The sequence below is a fragment of the Scyliorhinus torazame genome, chromosome 11, assembly GCF_047496885.1.
Source record: "Scyliorhinus torazame isolate Kashiwa2021f chromosome 11, sScyTor2.1, whole genome shotgun sequence".
In the NCBI taxonomy this organism is placed as follows: Eukaryota; Metazoa; Chordata; class Chondrichthyes; order Carcharhiniformes; family Scyliorhinidae; genus Scyliorhinus; species Scyliorhinus torazame.
Genome location: NC_092717.1, coordinates 25,747,749 through 25,769,932, shown reverse-complemented (window position 1 = coordinate 25,769,932; position 22,184 = coordinate 25,747,749). Strand labels below are relative to the sequence as shown.

The 22,184-nt window shown below is 46.3% G+C and overlaps 1 protein-coding gene across 23 annotated transcripts in view; it reads left to right on the top strand.

The window, feature by feature from the left end:
- Positions 1-21,896, top strand: part of fam49bb (family with sequence similarity 49 member Bb) — a 275,748-nt gene extending 253,852 nt beyond the window's left edge. For 22 of the 23 annotated variants that reach the window (XM_072467054.1, XM_072467040.1, XM_072467060.1 and 19 more), the window contains 7 exons: positions 743-879; positions 3,754-3,831; positions 10,583-10,699; positions 10,901-10,980; positions 14,540-14,666; positions 14,954-15,024; positions 21,138-21,896. In XM_072467054.1, the coding sequence (XP_072323155.1) occupies positions 743-879; positions 3,754-3,831; positions 10,583-10,699; positions 10,901-10,980; positions 14,540-14,666; positions 14,954-15,024; positions 21,138-21,201 (674 nt within the window). In that variant the 3' untranslated portion in view covers positions 21,202-21,896. The remainder of the gene's footprint in view (positions 1-742; positions 880-3,753; positions 3,832-10,582; positions 10,700-10,900; positions 10,981-14,539; positions 14,667-14,953; positions 15,025-21,137) is intronic. The other variant, XM_072467062.1, reaches the window with a different exon arrangement.
- Positions 21,897-22,184: the final 288 nt, after the last annotated feature.

The following is a 22,184-nucleotide window of genomic DNA, read 5'->3' as shown; positions in this document are numbered from 1 at the left end:
TCCGGATTGAGTTCCGGAGTCATGAGGTCATGTTGCAGCTGTACAAAACTCTGGTACGGCCGCATTTGGAGTATTGCGTACAGTTCTGGTCACCGCATTATAGGAAGGACGTGGAAGCTTTGGAGCAGGTGCACAGGAGATTTACCAGGATGTTGCCTGGTATGGAGGGAAAATCTTATGAGGAAAGGCTGATGGACTTGAGGTTGTTTTCGTTAGAGAGAAGAAGGTTAAGAGGAGACTTAATAGAGGCATACAAAATGATCAGGGGGTTAGATAGGGTGGACAGTGAGAGCCTTCTCCCGCGGATGGAAATGGCTAGCACGAGGGGACATAGCTTTAAACTGAGGGGTAATAGATATAGGACAGAGGTCAGAGGTAGGTTCTTTACGCAAAGAATGGTGAGGCCGTGGAATGCCCTACCTGCAACAGTAGTGAACTCGCCAACATTGAGGGGCATTTAAAAGTTTATTGGATAAGCATATGGATGATAATGGCATCGTGAAGGTTAGATGGCTTTTGTTTCGGTGCAACATCGTGGGCCGAAGGGCCTGTACTGCGCTGTATCGTTCTATAATGAGATCTTAACTCCAGAGTTTTGATTAGTTTAAAAATTGCACCTTTCATAATTCGGCGATTGACAAGCATGTGTATTAAGGCCTGCTCATTCAACATGTCATTTAATGTATTTAATTTAAATAATCCATGTGTTAGCATAAAATAAACCAAACTTTCTTGATGATAGAAGCAGCGTTGCATGGCTTGTTGGGAGCGCTGACGAGCACACCGTATAGTCCCACACAACACCTTGAGCGAGAGCAGGCTCTTGCCAAGCAGTTTGCTGAGATCCTTCATTTCACTCTACGATTTGATGAACTTAAGGTAAGCAGAAGTCGTTTTGTGATTTTGCAATGGTGTGCTGTCTTTGAACACTGAAGCAATAGTGTGCCATGGAGTGGATGAGCTTGTGCTTTGATTCCTTTTACTACTCTCCTCTCTCTGGTTCCACCTCATGCCACTTGATTTTTGAGCGATGTTATGCTGAGCACTGTAACTGCAGAAGCTGCATGGCCGCCCTGCAAAGCAGGTGGAGAAATTAGCAAGTTTCTTTCACCTCTAAATGGTCTCTAAGGAAGCCCAAAAGCAGCAACTTTTGGCTTATGTTGCAGATACTTGGAATATAGTAGAAGCAAAAATGGAGGTTTTGTGACGCAGTGGGGCGCTTCCCTGCCTCTGAGTCAGATGCTTTGAGTTTGAGTCCCACTCCAGGGTTTGATGGGCAAGGAGGGTGTGTTCATAAACCTGTTGATCATCAACCTGCAAATTCTTCCAACACATGCCAATGCTAGGCAGCATGAACAGGAGAAAGATGGAAAAGAAGTTGGAGCCTCTTCCATCACAATCTATAGCTCTAGACCACTGCATGTATGCAGAAGTGCATGTTATGATATCCTGCATGGTCTGTAACACCACTACCAGAAGCTCAAATACGATGGGGAAGGAATAGATAGTATCTGTCCTTAATTGGAGAGTAAATATTCTCAACATTATAGCTGCATAAATTAACATTGTACTAACTTTCAGCGGCTACTTGGGTTCAGGTTGTCTTGTTTGAAAATTAGCTTTTTGAACAGTAATTCTAAAGGTTCAGATAAACAATTTGCTTTGAATAATCCAAATTTTGTGCAACTCAACATTGTTGCTACTATTTTTAAATGTTTTGTGGTGGGTTGCAACAATGTATTATCTTAAGTATACCCAGGGTAGCTGCTGTGTTCCATTTGCCGTTGTGTGAAACACCGAGATCAGATACAAACCAGAAAGGGTTGAATTCAGCCTTCTTGTCATCCTCTCAGTGGATTTGTGTGAATCAACAAATCTGGAGAAATGTCAACTTGTGAAGGGATAGACAAAGGAGGGAGAAGTCCTTTAAATGCGATTCAGTTAATGGAATTTCATAGTACAATGCAGGTACTATGAAATACACTTATTTTCCATAATTCTAATAGTATTTTGCAAAGCATTCGTGATAGGGTAACACCCCTGCTTAAGAAGGGGGGAGGCAGAAGGCAGGACATTCTCGGCCGGTTAGCCTGACTTCGGTTGTTGGTAAGATTTTAGAGTCTATTATTAAGAATGAAATTACAGAGTACTTAGAGGTGCATGGTAAAATAGGACTGAGTCAGCACGGATTCGTCAAGGGGAGGTCATGCCTGAGTAATCTGTTAGAATTCTTGAGGAGGTAATGAGGAAATTGGACAAAGGAGAACCAGTGGGTGTGATCTATTGGATTTCCAGAAGGCCTTTGACAAGGTGCTGTACAGGAGGCTGCTAAATAAGTGCCCAGGTGTTAGGGCAAGGTACTGGCATGGATACAACTCTCATCACTCCGTGCCTGTCCCTTGTCCCAGCCGTTGGTTCTGCTGAACTAATTTGCTTCCTCTGGGGGAGTTAAAAGTAATGCTCCTTCTTTTGGTATGTGACCCAGAGCGTGGCCGGGATCAGCATACCGAAACGTACCCCGTTGTTGTGCAGGTCAATTTTGGCTGATTAAACTCGGCCCTGCATTTTGCTAGCTCTGCCCCAATGTCCTGGTAAATTCTGTCTGATTCCATGTCCTTCCCAGGTGCTTGCTTTTGTCTGCCGTGCCCACCGTAGGATACTCTTACCGTCCTGGTATCGATGGAGCTTTGTGATAATGGCCCTCGGCTGCTCCCTGGCCTTGGGTTTCGGTGTAAGCGACCTGTTCGCTCTGTCAAGCTCTGGGGGTTTGGGGAAGCTGTCTCTCCCGACAAAGTTGCCCAGCATTTGGGCGACAAAGTCCATTGGGTCTTTGCCCTCAGTGCCTTCCAGAGGTCTACGATCCTGATATTTTGTCATCGGGACCTGTTCTCCTGGTCCTCGACTTTCCCCCTTAGGTTCCCCTGGGCCACCACCAGCCTTTTTATCTCCGCCTCCAGGGCGGCGATTCTGTCGCTCTGGTCAGTCAAGGCTTTTTCCAGGTCGAAGATTATCCTCTCCTGGGTTGCCACTTTTCTTCCCAGCCCGTTGATTGCCTTTTGCATGGTGGCCATCGCCTCCTCTACCACCACCTTGACCAATACCTGGATCTCTACCCTGATCGCCTACTTCATGGCGGTCAGCTTCTTCATCAGGAAGGTCTTCCACCTGTCTCCAGGTGGTGGTGGGAGGCTGATGCTTGGGTTGTTGGCCGCCCTCTCTCCTGGGCGGTCGGGGCCCCATCGCCTCGCAAGTCCACTGTCTCGTCCGCCTGCTGGTTGTGGCGTTTTCCGCCGCTTCTGCCATCTATTCGGCCCCTCGAGCTCCCGTTGTTGCCATCTTTTCTTGGTTACCTTCCTTTAGTTGTTGAGGGATTTATTTCTTTGAAATTTGGACAAAGTTCAACTGAAAGTGCCTTTTTTCGTCCTGGTTCAGAGGAGAGCCACCTGATGTCCGTCCGCTCAGTAAATCACCATCACCGGAAGTGGCTTTCTAATGATTTTTAAAACAAAAGTGTAATACTGCAGATGCTGTAAATCTGAAATACAAACAAAAAATGCTGGAAATACTCCGGTATGGCAGCATCAGTGGAATGAGAAACAGCATTAATGTTTCAGGTCGATAACCTTTAGTCACAACATTCATGGACATTTTCACATTTGATTAGAGAAAATCAATAATGTCTCTTATATTATTTCTGCACCTTACGCTCTATTAAATTTAAATATTGCACAGCTAATTGTATTTATTCTCCAGATGACAAATCCTGCTATACAGAATGACTTCAGCTACTACAGGAGAACTTTAAGTCGTATGAGGATCAATAATGTTCCAGTAAGTCAATTATTCGTTCCCTTTGGAGTTCACTCTTATTTTTTGGTAATTGTTTTTAATTATTTATATGTCCTTTTGAAGAATAGAAATTGCTCAGAAGAGGCTTGAAAATGAACTCAGTATTTTGTGATCAGCATATAATTTACTGAACAACATAATTGGCAAGTTGATGCCAAGGCAGAGTGTTATTTTTTGGCAGATGTATGCATTCATTGACAGTTTGAGAAATGGTGGCATTACTTTCACTGGTGTCCAATTAAACTTGGTCACTTTGTTTAAAAGGTCTGGTCAAAAACTGTGTTGACATTGCAACTTGAAATGTAAATTATGCTTCTCTATTGATAGTCGTTCTTTGAACTGGCTGAATCCCAAATTCTGGAATTCCCTCCCTGTTGTTCCTATAAACCTCTCCACCTCTTCCTCCTCTTTTAGGATGCCATTTAAAATCTACTGTTTTGGCCAAATACTACTATCTCCATATATTGTTCATGAAGAGTTTTTTTTCTAATTCTTCTAAGACTTTTTAAGCCCATTAAAGGTGTGTATAAATATAGGTTGTTGTAAATAAAATGTAAAAAGTCTCTTGCAATTGTGTTGTACGATAGCGCAGCATCGTTTCATGTTCAATATGCATGATTATTTAATCAAGCTGTTGTGCCCTTATAACAGGGTGACAACTCTGGGTGAAAGAAATAAGGAACATGAGGTCATGGGAGTGTTGGTGAAATAGTTGGGGCGGGCAGGGGGTCACCCACTGGTCAGCCCCAAACCCAAACCACCAACCTGCCACAGCTGACATGCGTAGAAACAAAACTTGCAGAGATGAAAAAATCCAGCGGAAGGTCTGACCCATGACGCAGGATGAAAAGCTGAATTACGCAATGGTTCTGTAAAATCTGAGGTTGTTGGTCACCCTGCCTTTTAAATTGTTTGTTAATACCGTTCTTCTAATGCTTTCTAGAGACATGTTAAATGATGCAATTCTCTGTGGCCAAACTACATCAATAAGCACACCGCTATCGTCCAGTTTGTTATTATGACCTGATTGGTGATCTTTCCCAGATAAATCTGCTCTTGACCCTGTTACATCTGAACTGGTTTACATCATTCACAGCAACATGCCCAATTGTACCCATCATTCTGACAGTTCTAGGACAAGCGCATCAAGCTCACTTTCACTTGGGTTGTCACAAACAGTGCTTATGCGCCCTACCACTCAAACTATACATTTTTGGAATCTAATTGGAAATGTTATCATAGTTCATAGATTTACAGTGCAGAAGGAGGCCTTTTGGCCCAACGAGTCTGCATCAGCTCTTAGGAAAGAGCACCCCACTTAAGTCCACCCTCCACCTGTAACCCCACCTAACCTTTTTTGACACTAAGGGCAATTTATCATCACCAATCCACCCAACCTGCACATCTTTGGACTGTGGGAGGAAACCGGAGCACCCGGAGGAAACCCACGCACATACGGGGAGAACGTGCAGACTCCGCACAGACAGTGACCCAAGCCGGGAATCGAACCTGGGACCCTGGAGCTGTGAAGCAACTGTTTTACGTGCAATTTATTAGTTTAGTGTTCATTTTTATTCAGCCTGCTTTCTCCTCCCTCTTCCCACCACTTTGCACACCTCATTTGTTAGTTAAATTATAGTTTTCTCTGATAATCATTGTTTGCCTCGATAGTTTCCGCAGCATGATTTCGCTTCTTGAAGATAATTACAATTGCCACATTTATGAAGTCAGGTGGGAATTCATTTTCCTCCCAAATCCATAGGATGCTTGCATGGATTTTTGATGTGAACAAAAGCCCACCAGCTTGTAAAACCTCAACTGGAATACCATCGGGGGCCACACGCTTGTTGCAGCTCTCCCATCAATAATGGCTTACTCTCTATGCCACTGTGGATTCACAGTTGAGCAGGTGTTGAAAATGTTTACAGCATTGACACATGGCACGGTCATCCTGAAGAAGAGAAACGCCACCCTGTGAGCTAAGGGAAATTTAGCCATTTGACCTTGGTATATCGATGGCTCTGGTGGCTTCAGAAAAGCTTTGCACGTCATGATGGTTGGATCTCTTGGGCTTTCTCTTCCCTCTTGGATTTCCCTGTTGTCCAGAGCAGGAAAAATCCTGACAAGCTTTCTTCTCAATTGCCTACGTTACGTGGCTGAGGAAATCCTCCCAGAGACACAGTGTGGCTTTAAATTTAGCAGAGGAACCTTTGGCACGGTCTTTGTTGTGATACAAATCCAAGAAAAATGTCAAGAACAATACCAGAAACTTTTCATTGCATTCATTGACCTGACCAATGTATTTGATTCAACAAATTGTGAGACTCTGCATTATGCTGCAAAGATTGGGATGTCCAAGAAACTTCATCAAAATCCTGCAATTGCTTCATGATGATATGGCTGCACCTGTCTTGAGTGGGAGGGCTGAAACAGTCGCCTTCAAAATCCAGACCAGTGTCAAGCATGACTGTGTGATAGTCCTCTTGCTATTTACATTCTATCTGACGGTCACTGTTTACCTTATCAAAGATTAACTGACAACTGGGGCGAGTTTCTCTGACCCCCCCGCCGGGTCGGAGAATCGCCGGGGGCTGGCGTGAATCCCGCCCCCACCGGTTGCCGAATTCTCCGGCACCAGATATTCGGCGGGGGCGGGAATCGCGCCGCGCCGCTTGGCGGCCCCCCCCCCCCCGCCATTCTCCGGCCCGGATGGGCCGAAGTCCCGATGCTAAAATGCCTGTCCCGCCGAGATTAAACCACCTACCTTACCGGCAGGACAAGGCGGCGCGGGCGGGCTCCGGGGTCCTGGGGGGGGGCGCGGGGCGATCGGGCCCCGGGGGGTGCCCCCACGGTGGCTTGGCCCGCGATCGGGGTCCACTGATCCGCGGGTTGGCCTGTGCCGTGGGGGCACTCTTTCCCTTCCGCCTTCGCCACGGCCTCCACCATGGCGGAGGCGGAAGAGACACCCTCCACTGCGCATGCGCGGGAATGCCGTCAGCGGCCGCTAATGCTCCCGCGCATGCGCCGCCCGGAGATGTAATTTCCGCTCCAGCTGGCGGGGCACCAAAGGCCTTTTCCGCCAGCTGGCGGGGCGGAAATTCGTCCGGTGCGGGCCTAGCCCCTTAAGGTTGGGACTCGGCCCCCAAAGATGCGGAGCATTCCGCACTTTTGGGGCGGCGCGATGCCCGACTGATTTGCGCCGTTTTGGGCGCCAGTCGGCGGACATCGCGCTGATACCGGAGAATTTTGCCCCTGGTGTGAGTATTAAATACTGCCTAGAGTGAAAACCTTTCAACCTCTGTTGCCTCCATGCCAAAACTAAATTGACCTCCATAGATGTCCATGACCTGCAGTTTGCAGATGCCACAGTATTGTTGCCCACTCTGCCCCAGATTTGTCAAGCACTCTTGATCTCTTCAATTCTGCATTCAGAGATTCTGTCCTTGAATGTTGCCGAAACAAAACTTGTATGTCAACTCACACCTGAGAAACTAAATATTCCACCTCCTGTACATGTTTAAGGAGAGACTCTGGAATTTGTTGAGCAGTGTTGGATGTCATCAGTGGCTGTCTTTTGAGAGAGGCGACTGTTGAGATATGGGAACTGGATCAGTTGCACCAGCTTAGCTTTTCGCAAACCTTGGGCGGGATTCTCAGCCTCCCCCCCCCCCCCCCCCCCCCCTGGGGTCGGGTCGGAGAATCGCCGTGGGGCGGCGTGAATCCCGCTCCAACGCTAGCTGCCGAATTCTCCGGCACCATTTTTTTGGCGGGGGCAGGGATCACGTCGTGCCGGTCGGGGGCCGTTGGTAGCGCCCCCCCGGCGATTCTCCGGGCCCCGATGGGCCAAGTGGCTGCCCGTTTTCGGCTGGTCCCGCCGGCGTGGATTAGACAAGGTCCATAACGGTGGGACCTGGCTTTGAAGGCGGCTTGCAGAGTCCTCAGGGGGGCGCAGGGGGATCCAACCCTGGCCGGGGGGGGGGGGGGGTTTCCCACCGTGGCCTGGCCCGCCGATCTGCGGCCGGGCCTGTGCCGTGGGGGCACTCTTTCCCTCCGCGCCGGCTTCTGTAAAGCTCCGCCATGGCCGGCACGGAGAAGAAACCTCCTGCGCATGCGCAGGGATCACGCCAGTGGTTCTGCGCATGCGCCACAACACGCTGCCACGCATGCGCCAACGTGCGCCGGCCGGCGGAGGCCCTTCGGCGTCGGTTGGCGCGGCGCCAACCATTCCGGCGCCAGCCTAGCCCCCGGAAGTGCGGAGGATTCCGCAACTTCCAGGCATCCCGATGCCGGAGTGGTTCACGCCACTCTTTGCCGCCGGCAAGGCCCGCCCGCCGGTTGGGGGAGAATCCCGGCCCTTGTGTTTGACAACAAAGACCTCTGCAAGTCTACAAAAGTTCTATTGTGAAATCTGTTGTCGCCACCACATACCTGTACTGTAGGGAGACCTGGACTGTGCATCAGCGATACAAGAGCACTAAAAAAATTCCATCAACAATGCTTCTGCCAGGGCAGCATGGCGCAGCATGGTGGCGCAGTGGTTAGCATTGCTGCCTCACGGCGCTGAGGTTCCAGGTTCGATCCTGGCTCTGGGTCACTGTCTGTGTGGTGTTTGCACATTCTCCCCGTGTTTACGTGGGTTTCGCCCCCACAACCCAAAGATGTGCAGGCTAGGTGGATTGGCCACACTTAAATTGCCCCTTAATTGGAAAAAATTAACTGGGCACTCTAAATTTTTTTTAAAAAGCAATACTTCTGCCTCATTTTCCGGATTCAATTGGAGGATCGTGGAACAAATGCTGGTGTCCCTCCTGAAGCCATCTTCACAAGCATCCAGGAAAAACTAATGCAAAAACAACTACGATGGACTGGATACTGTTTCCCGATGACCAAAAGGGTCTCCTCCCACCAGTTCCTGATTTCTCAACTTTCAATAGGCCAGTGTTCCAGGGAAGGATGAAGCAAAAGCTTCAAAGGCACTCTGAAGCTCTCCTTAAAGTCCAGGAGCATTGACATTAACAACTGAAGGGAGCTCGCTACCAATTGTTCAAAATGGTGGCCAGCTTTCCATCAAGCTGCATCATGCCTCGAGTCCAAATGCCTTAATGATGAACAGCAGCAGAGCAGGAAAGAAAAGGAAGCAAATTGGGTTCAATTCTGACCTTGGTTAACTGTGTGTGGAGTTTGCACGTTCTCCCGGTGTCTGCATGGGTTTCCTCCCGGGTGTTCTGGTTTCCTCCCAAAGTCCAAAGATGTGCAGGTTAGGTGGATTAGCCATGCTAAATTGTTCCTTGATGGTCAAAGGTTAGGTGGGGTCACGGGTTTGCGGTGGAGTGGGCCTAGGTTGGGTGCTCTTTCAGAGGGTTGGTGCAGACTTAATGGGCCAAATGGCCTCCTTGGTCTTGGTCTTCTGCACTGTAGGGATTCTATGATTCTACGAAATCCTGCACTCTGGATCCCACGACCTCATTGGACATCCTGCTCCATATGCCTGTGGGTCGAAAATTGGCCTGTTCAGTCACATGAAGACCCATGGCAGAAACTCACCACCCTCCGTAGACATCGTCCTCGAATCAAGGGATAACCACTGATAAATCATTACATGACACCAAATGTGCAAGACTATCATGGACCCTTTCAGTATCGATTTAGCAAGCTTGATGAATATTTACAGTAGCATTTGTGGTTATGACCAATGCAGGTCAAATACCAACTTTCATTTTTTTGTGAAGCATGATTGCATTGCTGTTTGTATCCTTCAAAACTGCGCATCAAACCATAAGCCCCATTTCTATTGTAAACAACTAACTGGAAATGTGTTGATACTTTTCAGACAGATGATTAATATTTAAGTTTTAGATAACCAAAGCAGCAGTTACTTGGAGAGAAATATTGTACTTTCTTCATGGTTGATTGATACTCTGCCTTATTTGTAATACTGTTGGTCTTGGTAACATTTTAGAACACTTCAGATATGGAAAATGGCTATATATATTTTACATCTTTATTTTGAATTGATTATTCCTAGTGCTTTAAGGAGAAATGCCACTTACCAAAAGTACATTTCAGAATTTATTTTTAGATTATTCAAATAACCTCAAGGAGCACTGCCTTAAAGATGGATCTATTGGATAGGTACATGGATTACGGGAAAATGATATAGTGTAGATTTATTTGTTCTTAAGGGCAGCACGGTAGCATTGTGGATAGCACAATTGCTTCACAGATCCATGGTCCCAGGTTCGATTCCAGCTTGGGTCATTGTCTGTGCGGAGTCTGCACGTCCTCCCCGTGTCTGCGTGGGTTTCCTCCGGGTGCTCCGGTTTCCTCCCACAGTCCAAAGATGTGCGGGTTAGGTGAATTGGCCAATGATAAATTGCCCTTAATGTCCAAATTGCCCTTGGTGGTGGGTGGAGGTGTTGAGTTTGGGTAGGGTGCTCTTTCCAAGAGCTGGTGCAGACTCAAGGGGCCGAATGGCCTCCTTCTGCACTGTAAATTCAATGATAATCTATGATTAATCTAGGACAAAGGTTCGGCACAACATCGTGGGCCGAAGGGCCTGTTCTGTGCTGTATTTTCTATGTTCTATGTTCTATTTAGTTTGGAACAGATTTGTATGAATTCAATAAATGGAGGCGGTTTAGACGATAATAATGTTCCCTAACAGTGAGTTTTGCGATTCTTGTGTTTTAGAACAAAACTTTGCAAATGATTGATTTCTGTTCTTTATATATAGGCAGAAGGAGAAAATGAAGTAAATAATGAATTGGCCAATAGAATGTCCCTGTTTTATGCTGAAGCAACTCCAATGCTGAAAACCTTGAGTGATGCCACAACAAAATTTGTTTCGGATGTAAGTATGCTGTGCCCTGATTTTCCCACAGTTCAAGTAGAGAATAAGTCTTTCTGTTCTATATTCTATTCATTGACTGAAAGGCTCCTATTCATTAATTGCATTCTGTACTTTAGAGGATTCACAAATGGTAGACCTAGTTCATTATAAAATTGTATTGATTCAAATGGCCAATAATGCTGTTCCCTTTATCTCTTGTAGAACAAGTCTCTACCCATAGAAAACACCACTGACTGCTTAAGCACTATGGCAAGTGTGTGCAGAGTTATGCTGGAGACACCGTGAGTAGGACATAATGCTTCTTATTCTCATTGTTTCAGTGGGGTAAAGTGTTAAAGATATGTAGCCAAATCTGACTGAAATAGATATTTTCCTGCACTCTTCAACTTCAATGTACAGTGTATTTGCTGTATAACTTGCTGGAAGTGCAGACTGCTAACTGTGCAGCAAGGCAATGGGGCATCTGGATAGTGGGACCAATGGTGCACCTCTTTACCAAATGATATTTAAGGATTGAGGAAGAATGAGGGGAACGATGAGGGAGGAGGGTGAATTAGCAGAATCAGGAAAGCACAGAGATGGAAACTGGAAGAAAATTGAAATTGGAATTTTTTTTAAACCTGTTGATTTGCAACATGCGCGATTGAGGTTCAACAGTTTAAATTGCTCCCTTTCTGAGCTGCAGAAATTGATGCAGTCGTCAGAAATTATGATTTTATTAAAAGGATACATACAATGTTTTTTTTATATAAATATTTTTATTCTCCTTTTTCACATTTTCTCCCACATTTACACCCATCAACAATAAACAATAATCAGCAAGATATGTCAATCCCCAAATAACAACGATCCCATCCGCCCACCAACCCCCAAACATCAGCCCGCATGTTTACATAAACAAATGACAAAAAGGAATCGGGGATTACCCATAGTCACCCTTAATCTACACAGCCCCCCAACTAATGTTCGATGTTATCCAGTTCTTGAAAGTGCATAATAAATAGTGCCCATGACTTGTAGAACCCCTCCGAGCTTCCCCTCAGTTCGAACTTAACCTTCTCAAGGGTCAAGTATTCCAACAGGTCCCCCCGCCACACCAGGGCACTGGGTGGAGAGGCTGCTCTCCATCCCAGCAGGATCCGCCTTCGGGCGATCAACGAGGCGAAGGCTATGATATCTGCCTCCGCTCCCATTTCCAACCCTGGCTGGTCCGACACCCCGAATATGGCCTCCTGAGGACCCGGGTCCAGTTTCACACGCACCACCTTGGAAATTACTCTAAACACCTCCTTCCAGTACTCCCCTAGCTCTGGACAGGACCAAAACATATGAACGCTCACACACATCCTCTACTCCTTCAAAAAATCGGCTCATCCTCGCCCTCGTGAGGTGCGCTCTATATACCACCTTCAGCTGCATCAGCCCCAACCTCGCACATGAGGTGGAGGCATTCACTCTCCGGAGCACCTCACACCAGACCCCCTCCTCTATAACCTCTCCCAGCTCTTCCTCCCACTTTGCTTTGATCCCTTCCAGTGGTGCCTTACCCTGTTCCAAAATAGCTCCATACACCGCTGACACTGCCCCCTTCTCCTGTCTCCTTGTCGTCAACACCTTCTCCAGCAATGTGGAGGCCGGTTCCTCTGGCAAGCTCTGTATCTCCTTCCTGGCAAAATCCCGAACCTGCATGTACCTAAACACGTCTCCCTGCTCTAGCCCATACTTCGCTTCCAGCTCCCTCAATCGTGCAAACCGACCCCGAAGAAACAAATCTTTTATGAAATGAAAATGAAAACCGCTTATTGTCACGAGTAGGCTACAATGAAGTTACTGTGAAAAGCCCCTAGTCGCCACATTCCGGCGCCTGTTCGGGGAGGCTGGTACAGGAATCGAACCGTGCTGCTGACCTGCCTTGGTCTGCTTTAAAAGCCAGCGACTTAGCCCAGTGTGCTAAACCAGCTCCTGAAATTGCTTATTGTCACAAGTAGGTTTCAAATGAAGTTACTGTGAAAAGCCCCTAGTCGTCACATTCCGGCCCCTGTTCGGGGAGGCTGGTACGGGAATTGAACCGTGCTGCTGGCCGGCCTTGGTTTGCTTTCAAAGCCTGCGATTTAGCCCTGTGCTAAACAGCCCCTGAATTTAGCGTCTTAATCCCCTTCTCTTCCCATTTCCGAAAACTTCCATCCCACCTCCCTGGCTCAAATCTGTGGTTCCCCCGATTCGGCATTTCCCTTGACCCTAAACCCAACCCGAAGTGTTGGCAAAACTGCCTCCAAATTTTCAATGAAGCTATTATTACCGGACTCCCTGAATATTTCCCCGGAGCTATCAGGAGCGGCGCTGTTGCAAGTGCCTTCAGCCCCGACCCCCTGCACAAACTCTCCTCCATTCTGACCCACTGAGAATCAACCCCTCTGACCCAGCTCCGCACTTTCTCCACATTCGCCGCCCAGTAGTAGTACAACAGGTTCGGGAGACCCAAACCCCCTGCCTGCTGGATACATACAATGTTAATAAGGAGTCTCAACTTTCTGTGCAGAGCATAATGGGCAGTTGATGTGCCAGCAAATTCTTAATAGTAATGGAGCGAGTAAAGGCAAGATGTCATTTGTACGGGGGAAATGGTGAAGCAGCAGAAATCAACCAGCAAATCTTCGAGATTCTCAATTCATGGCACATCTTTTATCTCCCTGCATTAGCTGGCTGATTTGCACATTAATAAGTTGTGTGTCATTAACACAGCTATTGTTTATCAAGGAAGATTTGATCTATTATTGGTGTTTGAGAGGTTCTGTATGGGAATGTTGCAAATTGGCTGTTGAAGTTCCTACATTACAACAGTGACTACACTTCAGAAATACTTCATTAGCTGAAAAACGTTTTGGGTGCCCTGCGGTTCTGAAATACTCTATGTAAAGGCACTATTTACAAGTCATGTAGATGTTTGAAGACCGATAAAATTCCAAACTTAAAAATAAAACATGGACAGCGTGACATCAGAAAGTACGACATCACTGTATGCAGGGCAGGACTCCATGAAGAAACTTTTTCATAAATAATTCACTGGTGGACTGTTTGTCTCAAAGCTATCTACGCAGAATATTCCTCATTTCAGATAAAAAGATACAGCAGAAAAATAAATGTTTAAATTATAGCCGGAGCAGCGAGGATCTCTGATCGAAGCTCATTTGTCAGTGATGAATCCTACTAGCCTGCCAGAAAATTGATTCCATTATACATTTTAGCTTCTCGCATTGACCCACAAATTATAAGTTTCAGGTTAGCAAATTATACTGTTCAAAGCAAAGTGTTTATTGTTTCAATCATTGTACCATTGAAAGCTACTTTTAGTATGCTCAGTACATTTAGTGAATAAATCGAAGCAAATTCTTGATGCAGTCAAACATTACTCTGTGTTTGCATGATGAAAATTATAATATTTTAGCAATTCTTGCACATCTCCTGGGCGTCATTCTCTGCCGGCGGGAGTCTCCGTTTTGCAGGCGCCCGGGGGTTTCCCGACGGCGTGGGGCTGCCCCACAATGGGAAACCGCATTGACCGGCCGGTGTTACGGAGACTCCCGCCGGCCGGTCGGGGTAGAAATGTGGCGGGGCGGGTAGGAGAATTTCGCCCCAGATGTTTGATTTGGTACCTCAGCCAGCCTGATCCTGTCCAGGTAAACTCAAAACTTCTGAGATCAGATAATTGGACCAGCAAGACAATTAACTGAAATCATTTCCATAATTACTGATAAGTGGATATCTGGTAGCTTGCCAACTTTTTTTAAAAAGTTTTTTTTTTAAAGTGAAATTAATGTCTGGCTTATTTTATATGTGCAGGGAATACCGAAGCAGATTTGCAAGTGAAGAAACAGTATCATTTTGTCTGAGGGTGATGGTGGGTGTCATCATTCTTTATGACCATGTGCATCCAGTTGGGGCATTTGCTAAAACGTCCAAAATTGATGTGAGTTTATTCTGCATTGCATCTGACTATGCTGCTATCATATTTTGAAATTGTTATTTTCAAGGCGTAATCGGGCATTTGTATTGGTAATGCTTTCTAAAGCGTGAGTGCCACCTTGACAGGCAAATTATTCCTTCTTAGCTATACTTTGCACAACATAAAGATATATTTCAAATAAGTTTCTAGAATGAAACTAGGCGTAAATATTTGTGTAAATATTCCAAACTGCTTGAAATAGTTGTGGATCTGTGGAAATTAATATTACACCTATTCAATTTTTCCTATAGATGAAAGGGTGCATAAAAGTCCTAAAGGATCAGCCTCCAAATAGTGTAGAAGGCCTTCTGAATGCTCTCAGGTAATTGAAAATATTTGTGAAACGTGTTGGAGCTTACGTATTCATAAGTCATATGTGATCTGCAGACTGACTCACTTGTAAAGGGTTTGAATATCTACTGATGAAAGTGGCATTCTGGCTACCAAGTTCAATTTATTCATGTTAAAAGACTTAATATTGAAAATATGTTGTATTGGGCATAAAAATGTGTACATAATACATATAACTGCAAAATAATATTGATTATTTACAATTTGGTACATTTCTATAAATCAATGCATGTAAAATGTTGCATATTCATGGTCGCCCTCTTGATCTTACCATCTTGTGGCCACATAATTCCATCATTTGAATCACAGATAAGGCCATCTCTGGTCACTTCCTTGTGTCACTCTTCACTCGTGAACCCTACGTCCTTCTAATTCTGTCCCTCGAAAGATTTCTCTCCAAATTCACTCCCTGCCAGAAACTCGATCCCTAGTCACCAGCTCCATTCCTCTCCTGCCAACGTACCTGTTCCCCATGACATAACATGTTGATTTTTTCCCAGCAAGCGGTCGGTCCCCTCTGAAACCAGACTGGCTAGTTCTCCTATATGGTTTCATTGCCACTCTCTGCCTTTGCGCTCTTGTATATTTTTACATGGTATTTCTGCTGCATTCTGCCTTCACGCTCTTGTGTATTGGTATACAGTATCTCTGCTGCTCTCTTCCTTCGCGCTCTTGTATATTTGTATAAGGTACCTCTGCCACTCTCTCCCTCCACACTCTTGTATATTGGTGTACGGTATCTCTGCTGCTCTCTGCTTTCACACACTTGTATATTTGTATATGGTATCTCTGCCACTCTCCCTTTGTAGTCTTGTATATTTGTATATAGTGTCCCTGCTGCCCTCTACCTTCATGCTCTTGTATATTTGTAACACCAGGTTAAAGTCCAACAGGTTTGTTTCGATGTCACTAGCTTTCGGAGCGCTGCTCCTTCCTCACGTGAATGAAGAGGTATGTTCCAGAAACATATATATAGACAGATTCAAAGATGCCAGACAATGCTTGGAATGCGAGCATTAGCAGGTGATTAAATCTTTACAGATCCAGAGATGGGGTAACCCCAGGTTAAAGAGGTGTGAATTGTGTCAAGCCAGGACAGTTGGTAGGATTTCGCAGGCCAGATGGTGGGGGATGAATGTAATGCGACATGAATCCCAGGTCCCGGTTGAGGCCGCACTCATGTGTGCGGAACTTGGCTATAAGCTTCTGCTCGGCGATTCTGCGTTGTCGCGCGTCCTGAAGGCCGCCTTGGAGAACGCTTACCCGGAGATCAGAGGCTGAATGCCCTTGACTGCTGAAGTGTTCCCCGACTGGAAGGGAACATTCCTGCCTGGTGATTGTCGCACGATGTCCGTTCATTCGTTGTCGCGGCGTCTGCATGGTCTCGCCAATGTACCACGCTTCGGGACATCCTTTCCTGCAGTGTATGAGGTAGACAACGTTGGCCGAGTCGCACGAGTATGTACCGTGTACCTGGTGGGTGGTGTTCTCGCGTGTAATGGTGGTATCCATGTCGATGATTTGGCACGTCTTGCAGAGATTGCCATGGCAGGGTTGTGTGGTGTCGTGGTCACTGGTCTGAAGGCTGGGTAGTTTGCTGCAAACAATGGTTTGTTTGAGGTTGTGCGGTTGTTTGAAGGCAAGTAGTGGGGGGGTGGGGTGACCTTGGCAAGATGTTCATCTTCATCGATGACGTGTTGAAGGCTGTGAAGAAGATTTTGTAGTTTCTCCGCTCCGGGAAAGTACTGGACGACGAAGGGTATTCTGTCGGTTGTGTCCCATGTTTGTCTTCTCAGGAGGTCGGTGCGGTTTTTTGCTGTGGCACGTTGGAACTGTCGATCGATGAGTCGAGTGCCATATCCCGTTCGTACGAGGGCATCTTTCAACGTCTGTAGATGTCTGTTACGCTCCTCGTCTGAGCAGATCCTGTGTATACGGAGAGCTTGTCCATAGGGGATGGCTTCTTTAATGTGTTTAGGGTGGAAGCTGGAGAAGTGGAGCATCGTGAGGTTATCTGTGGGTTGACGGTAAAGCGAAGTGCTGAGGTGGCCGCCCTTGATGGAGACGGCTTGTGACTTTTGCCCAGCACCTGGCCTTGCTGTTTCTGGCTGGCCTGCCCTCCTCAGCCCTGCGGGTTGAGTCACCTCTCCCCAGCTTCCCTCGCTTCTTGACTGCTGCTGACTCCGACCTGCTGGCTCACCACCACCTGGCTTTCCCTTGGAGCCTTGCCTCGATGTTGGTGACTGGCCTGCCCTCCTCAGCCCTGGCTAGGCTGAGCCGCCCTCTCACCTGCTCCCCTCACTGCTCGGCGACTGCTGACTGGCTGGCTCACCTTGGCTCATGGCTTTCGCCCAGTGCTTCGCCTCGCTGTTGCTGGCTGGCCTGCCCTCAGCACTGGGTCAAGAAATGTGCTGGCTGCGCCTTCTTTTGCAAACGTAAAATACAGGGGGCGGGATTCTCCATTGGCTGACGTCGAAATCAGGATACACCATTGAGCAGGTAATAGGTTCTGACGCCAAAATTGGGGTGGGCACCGATTTGACGCCAAATCGCAATTCTTTGTCACCTCGACAGTGGCGTCAATGCGTTTTGAAACACGTACAGTAAACACCTTTTTGTATATCATTAGTGGGCCCGACCCAGTATTCTCCGCGGCCACCATGATTCTCCGCATCCGATGGGTCGAGTTCCCGACAGCGCGGTTCACTTGTGCTTTTAAAAATCGCGAAACCAGCGTTGTGGCTGCTGAGGGAGGGAGAGAGGGTAAGGCAAGTGTCCAACATCACCATAATTTCCTCACAGTTGTGCTGCTGGCCCAGGGGACTTCTGCCAGGGCCGGGGGGGGTGGGGGAGGAATTGGGGGGGTGGCTAGGAAGTGGGCTGTGGGGTCGGGGTAGATGGGCATGGAACACCATTGCCTCAGCCTGCAAGGCAGTCATGCAGCTGCGCACACCGCTGACAGCAGCTGTGAACTTAGGGCCACTGATCGTATAGGTGTGTGTGTGTGTGCCTAGGTGCCTCTGGTCTCAGCCGACCCATCAGCAGGATGGGCGCGCTCCAGCATAACCAGTGCCATCTTGTTGGCTGGGATGAGTGTGTGTGGGGATTGTAATGTGCATATGCGGCTGCAGCTTGTCAGCCTCCCGAATGTCAATCACGGACCCGGCTAGTCCCGCATCGTTTTTCATTGGAATCGATTGTATTCCTCATGGTGCCGGTGCTCCACAGTTGCTGAATACCCGGTCCAGGTTCAGTGCCAGTTTTGTTGTCATGAAGTCCACGAATACTGTCCCGGCGTCAACACTTAGTCTCAGGAATGGAGAATCCAGCCCAGTATCTTCTGCCTCTGCATATCTACTTCCTCGCCTAGTCACCTCTCATTCCTCATGTGTGCACGCCTCAATGTTTGGACCAGTCTGTTTTCCCACTCCAAGCAGACTCGACCAATTGGAGTCTGATGTAGGTCTGCATTGCCTGCTGATAGCCTCCCGAGCCTATCACCAAATACAGAGCTATCAGGCTCTGATTGGTGCTGACAGACACTGGCCACCCCAATTGGTTGGGGCCTTGTGCCTAGGTACAGTGTGTTTCATTGTAAATCCCGCTCTGCCTTCACACTCTCTTGCATATAGTGTCTCCACCATTCCCTGCCTGTGTGATCTTTTAATGGTGTCTCTGCTGTGCTCTCTCTTCACGTTCATTTGTATGGTGTCTCCGCTGCTTTCTTCCTTTGTGCTCTTTTATGCGGTGTCTCCTTTAATGCTATATTTCCTGCTCTCTCTCTCTCTCTCTGTGCTATTTTACGCTGTTTCCTTGCTTTCTTTCTCTGCACTTTAATGTTGTGCCACTGTTTTTCTTGTCACGCCTTTGTTACACCGCATCTCTGCTCTCTTTTCACACTCTTCTACAATTTATCTCCTTTCTCTCTTAACACTCTCTTCACACTGTGTTCCCACTTTCTCTCTCTGCTCTCTTTTAATGCTGCATCCCTGTGCTCTTCTCATTTTTTTTTACATTTGTGTGCAGGGTGGAATTGGGTGATGTTATGGAGATGGAAGTACAAAGGTGACCTTGTGATTGAGAGAATACAGCATTAGAAGCTCAACGTGTAGTAGAGTAGCAAATCTGCATATTAAAGTGAGGCAGCTACTTGAGGTACCCGAGACGTGGGATCTATCTCCTTCGACATGGAGACCTCGGGCAAGCAGCGTTGAGTACTCGTCTCCACAAACGATTGCGGTCTCCCAGGGGGACTGGAGGCACGCAGGTGCATGTCCTTTTGGCAGGGTGGTACCTGGCACTGCTGGTGTCAAACGGGCACCCTGCCACTTCCACCTGGGTTCTAGCCTGGCACTGCCATGATGCCCAGGTGGCACTGGCAGGATATTGCCAAAGTAACAGGTTGGCACTGCCAAGGTGTCAAGCTGGCATTTTATGCATGGTGGCGATCAGGCCGGTGTTGGAGGGGGGTGCGGCGACCCCCCCCCATAGTGACTTGGGCTGGGTGGGTCGGGAATTGCTTCAGGAACTCCTGAGAGTGAGCCACCATTTAAAAATGGCGTCCTGATTTCTCGTTACACTGAGGATTTCTGGCAAGCAGAGCTCCTCCATGCACAAAACGTGGCTCTGAGCGGCCTTCCCCGCTGAGGCCCCCCTATCTAATGTGAGTGCAGTTTTATAGCATTGTGTTTCTTGGCGCCGCAAGTGCCTGGAAACACGCGGCTAAACGCGCTCGCTATGGGACTTTGTTCCCATTTAGTTAAATCATGCCCAAAGACCTGAATGTTTTGTCCGTTGGGTGCGCGCACTTGGTGATCCCGGATGCGGTTGCAAAATGCGCTTTGGCCGTAGTCAACCACAGAACGTGATTTCTCGCTGGCTAGCCAATTACCAGAGTGAAATGTGCACTAGGAAACGCTCTGTTCTGCTGGGGAAGATGGGAAGAGGGTAGACACTGAGAAAAAGGAGGGTGCAGGTTAGTGCTTCTAATGTGCTCCCTCAGTGGGACAGCCGCTGTGGCGCTGTCTCAAGGAGCTGCTGACCTGTTTTTTAAAAAGATGCAATGGCAAAGCTATGCAAAGCTTGTCTAGGCAGCTCATTCAAACAAAAATCTCAGTCCCAGGCACCTTTTTAATATTTTATTTCAGCCCTAATATTTCATTGCACCTTTGATTGAGATTGTAACTAAAACATAAAGGCTGCCAGGCAAATCGATTTGCCTGTCAACCATAAAAACAGACAGGCCACATAAAGTTACATCCAATTAACCCTTAATGGACTAAATTGCTTGCTTGATTGTTGGTGGGCACGCCTCTGACTCACGTACACACCCACCATCCAAAATATTGCATGAGTGCAAAGAGTTTGAGGAGGACAAGGTGGGAAAATACATTGTTTCACAGTCACAGAGGCAGGCGCAGAATCATGATTAGAGAGGTTTAAATATGCTGGTAGGCCTAGATATGACAGGACGTTTGCGAGTAAAGGGAAGATGAAGGGTAGGATTTATTTTAAGGAAGTGCATGATGACAACGTTTTGACCAAGCCTTGAATGTGTTTCTCCTAGTGATGCAATTTGATGAAGTGAATGCATAGAATTTACAGCACAGAGATTGATATGCCCAAATGGTCTGTGATGGTGTTTATGCTCTATACATGCCCATCCTATTTTATCTGACCCTATCTGTGTATCTTTCTATTCCTTTCTCTCGCATGTATTTACCAAGCTTCCCCTTAAAGGCAACTATGCTATTCACCTCAACTATCTCTTCTGGTAACAAGTTCCACATTCTAACAAGTCTCTTGGTAAATACGTTCCCCCTAAATTCTTTATTGGATGTATTTTATAACACTAAATATTGGCCTTCTGCCACGTGGAAGCATTTTCTTTGTATCTACCCTATCAAACCTGCATATAATTTTAACGGTCACCTCACTTTTCTGAATAGAATTTTATTAAACCATGGTTATTTCTCCCATGTAGGATTGTATAATACCTCCATACAAAATAATATGTCCTTATTTCTGAGATAAATTCATTTCATACGAAGTACTGTTTGAGAGATGTAGTGTTCTGCTTTCCAGGTACACCACCAAACATTTGAATGATGAGACTACCTCCAAGCAAATTAAGACAATGTTGCAGTAAAGCATAGCAACGGAGCTGGCTACAGAGAACAGTATTCTGAAATGTTTGAGATGCACAAATATGTTTTTAATGTTTAAAGAATGCAACTGCTTTTTTCTTTGTTTTTTAAAATGTGTTCCTGCTCTTTAAAAATCGCTAAACTTATTTTCTGTGCCAAATTCTCTTTTTAAAAAAAAAAGACAAACAGTGCAAAACGTGTTTACTTTGCTTTGCGTTTGAATGAATGGATGTTCATGGAGCACATTGGCAGCTAAGTTGGGTGTCTTTGTATGTGTAAGGAAATTCAGTAACTTGGACTAAAAGACAAAGAAAATCTCTGTTCTGTTTCTATTGATTAATATTTAATACAGCTTCTGCATGACAAAGTCTTTTCATGCTATGTAAAACTTTAAAAAATGTCATTTTCTATCGCCGCTTCATCGTGTGCAGCCATTAAAAAAATTGAACAGATGTTAAATTAACTATATATGTTTTATTGTACAAAAAGGTACCTAGCACAACAGACTACAAATTATCGTACAAGTCTGTTTTGTTAATACTTCAGTTTGCATTGACTCATTTTGTACGAGTGTATGTAAGTTTAACATTCATTAAACTAACGTTAAACTGTGATGTGTGCGTAACAGATGCGTATGCATGTACATGTAAAATGGACAGCTGTTAGTCAAATAAAATGAGCTTTTGTTTTTCTAAAACCTGACTGTTGATTTAGAATATTTATATTTTTTCTGACCATCACGACACACTTTATCCACTTGATGACTACAAGTCTACACTTTTGAATTCTAAATTTGTCACAAATCTGACTATCTACCATATCCATCACGTTATCCTTCATAAATAATAATAATCTTTATTGTCACAAGTAGGCTTACATTAACATTGCAATGAAGTTACTGTGAAAAGCCTGTGGTCGCCACATTCCGGCGCCTGTTCGGGTACACAGAGGGTGAATTCAGAATGCCCAATTCACCTAACAACAT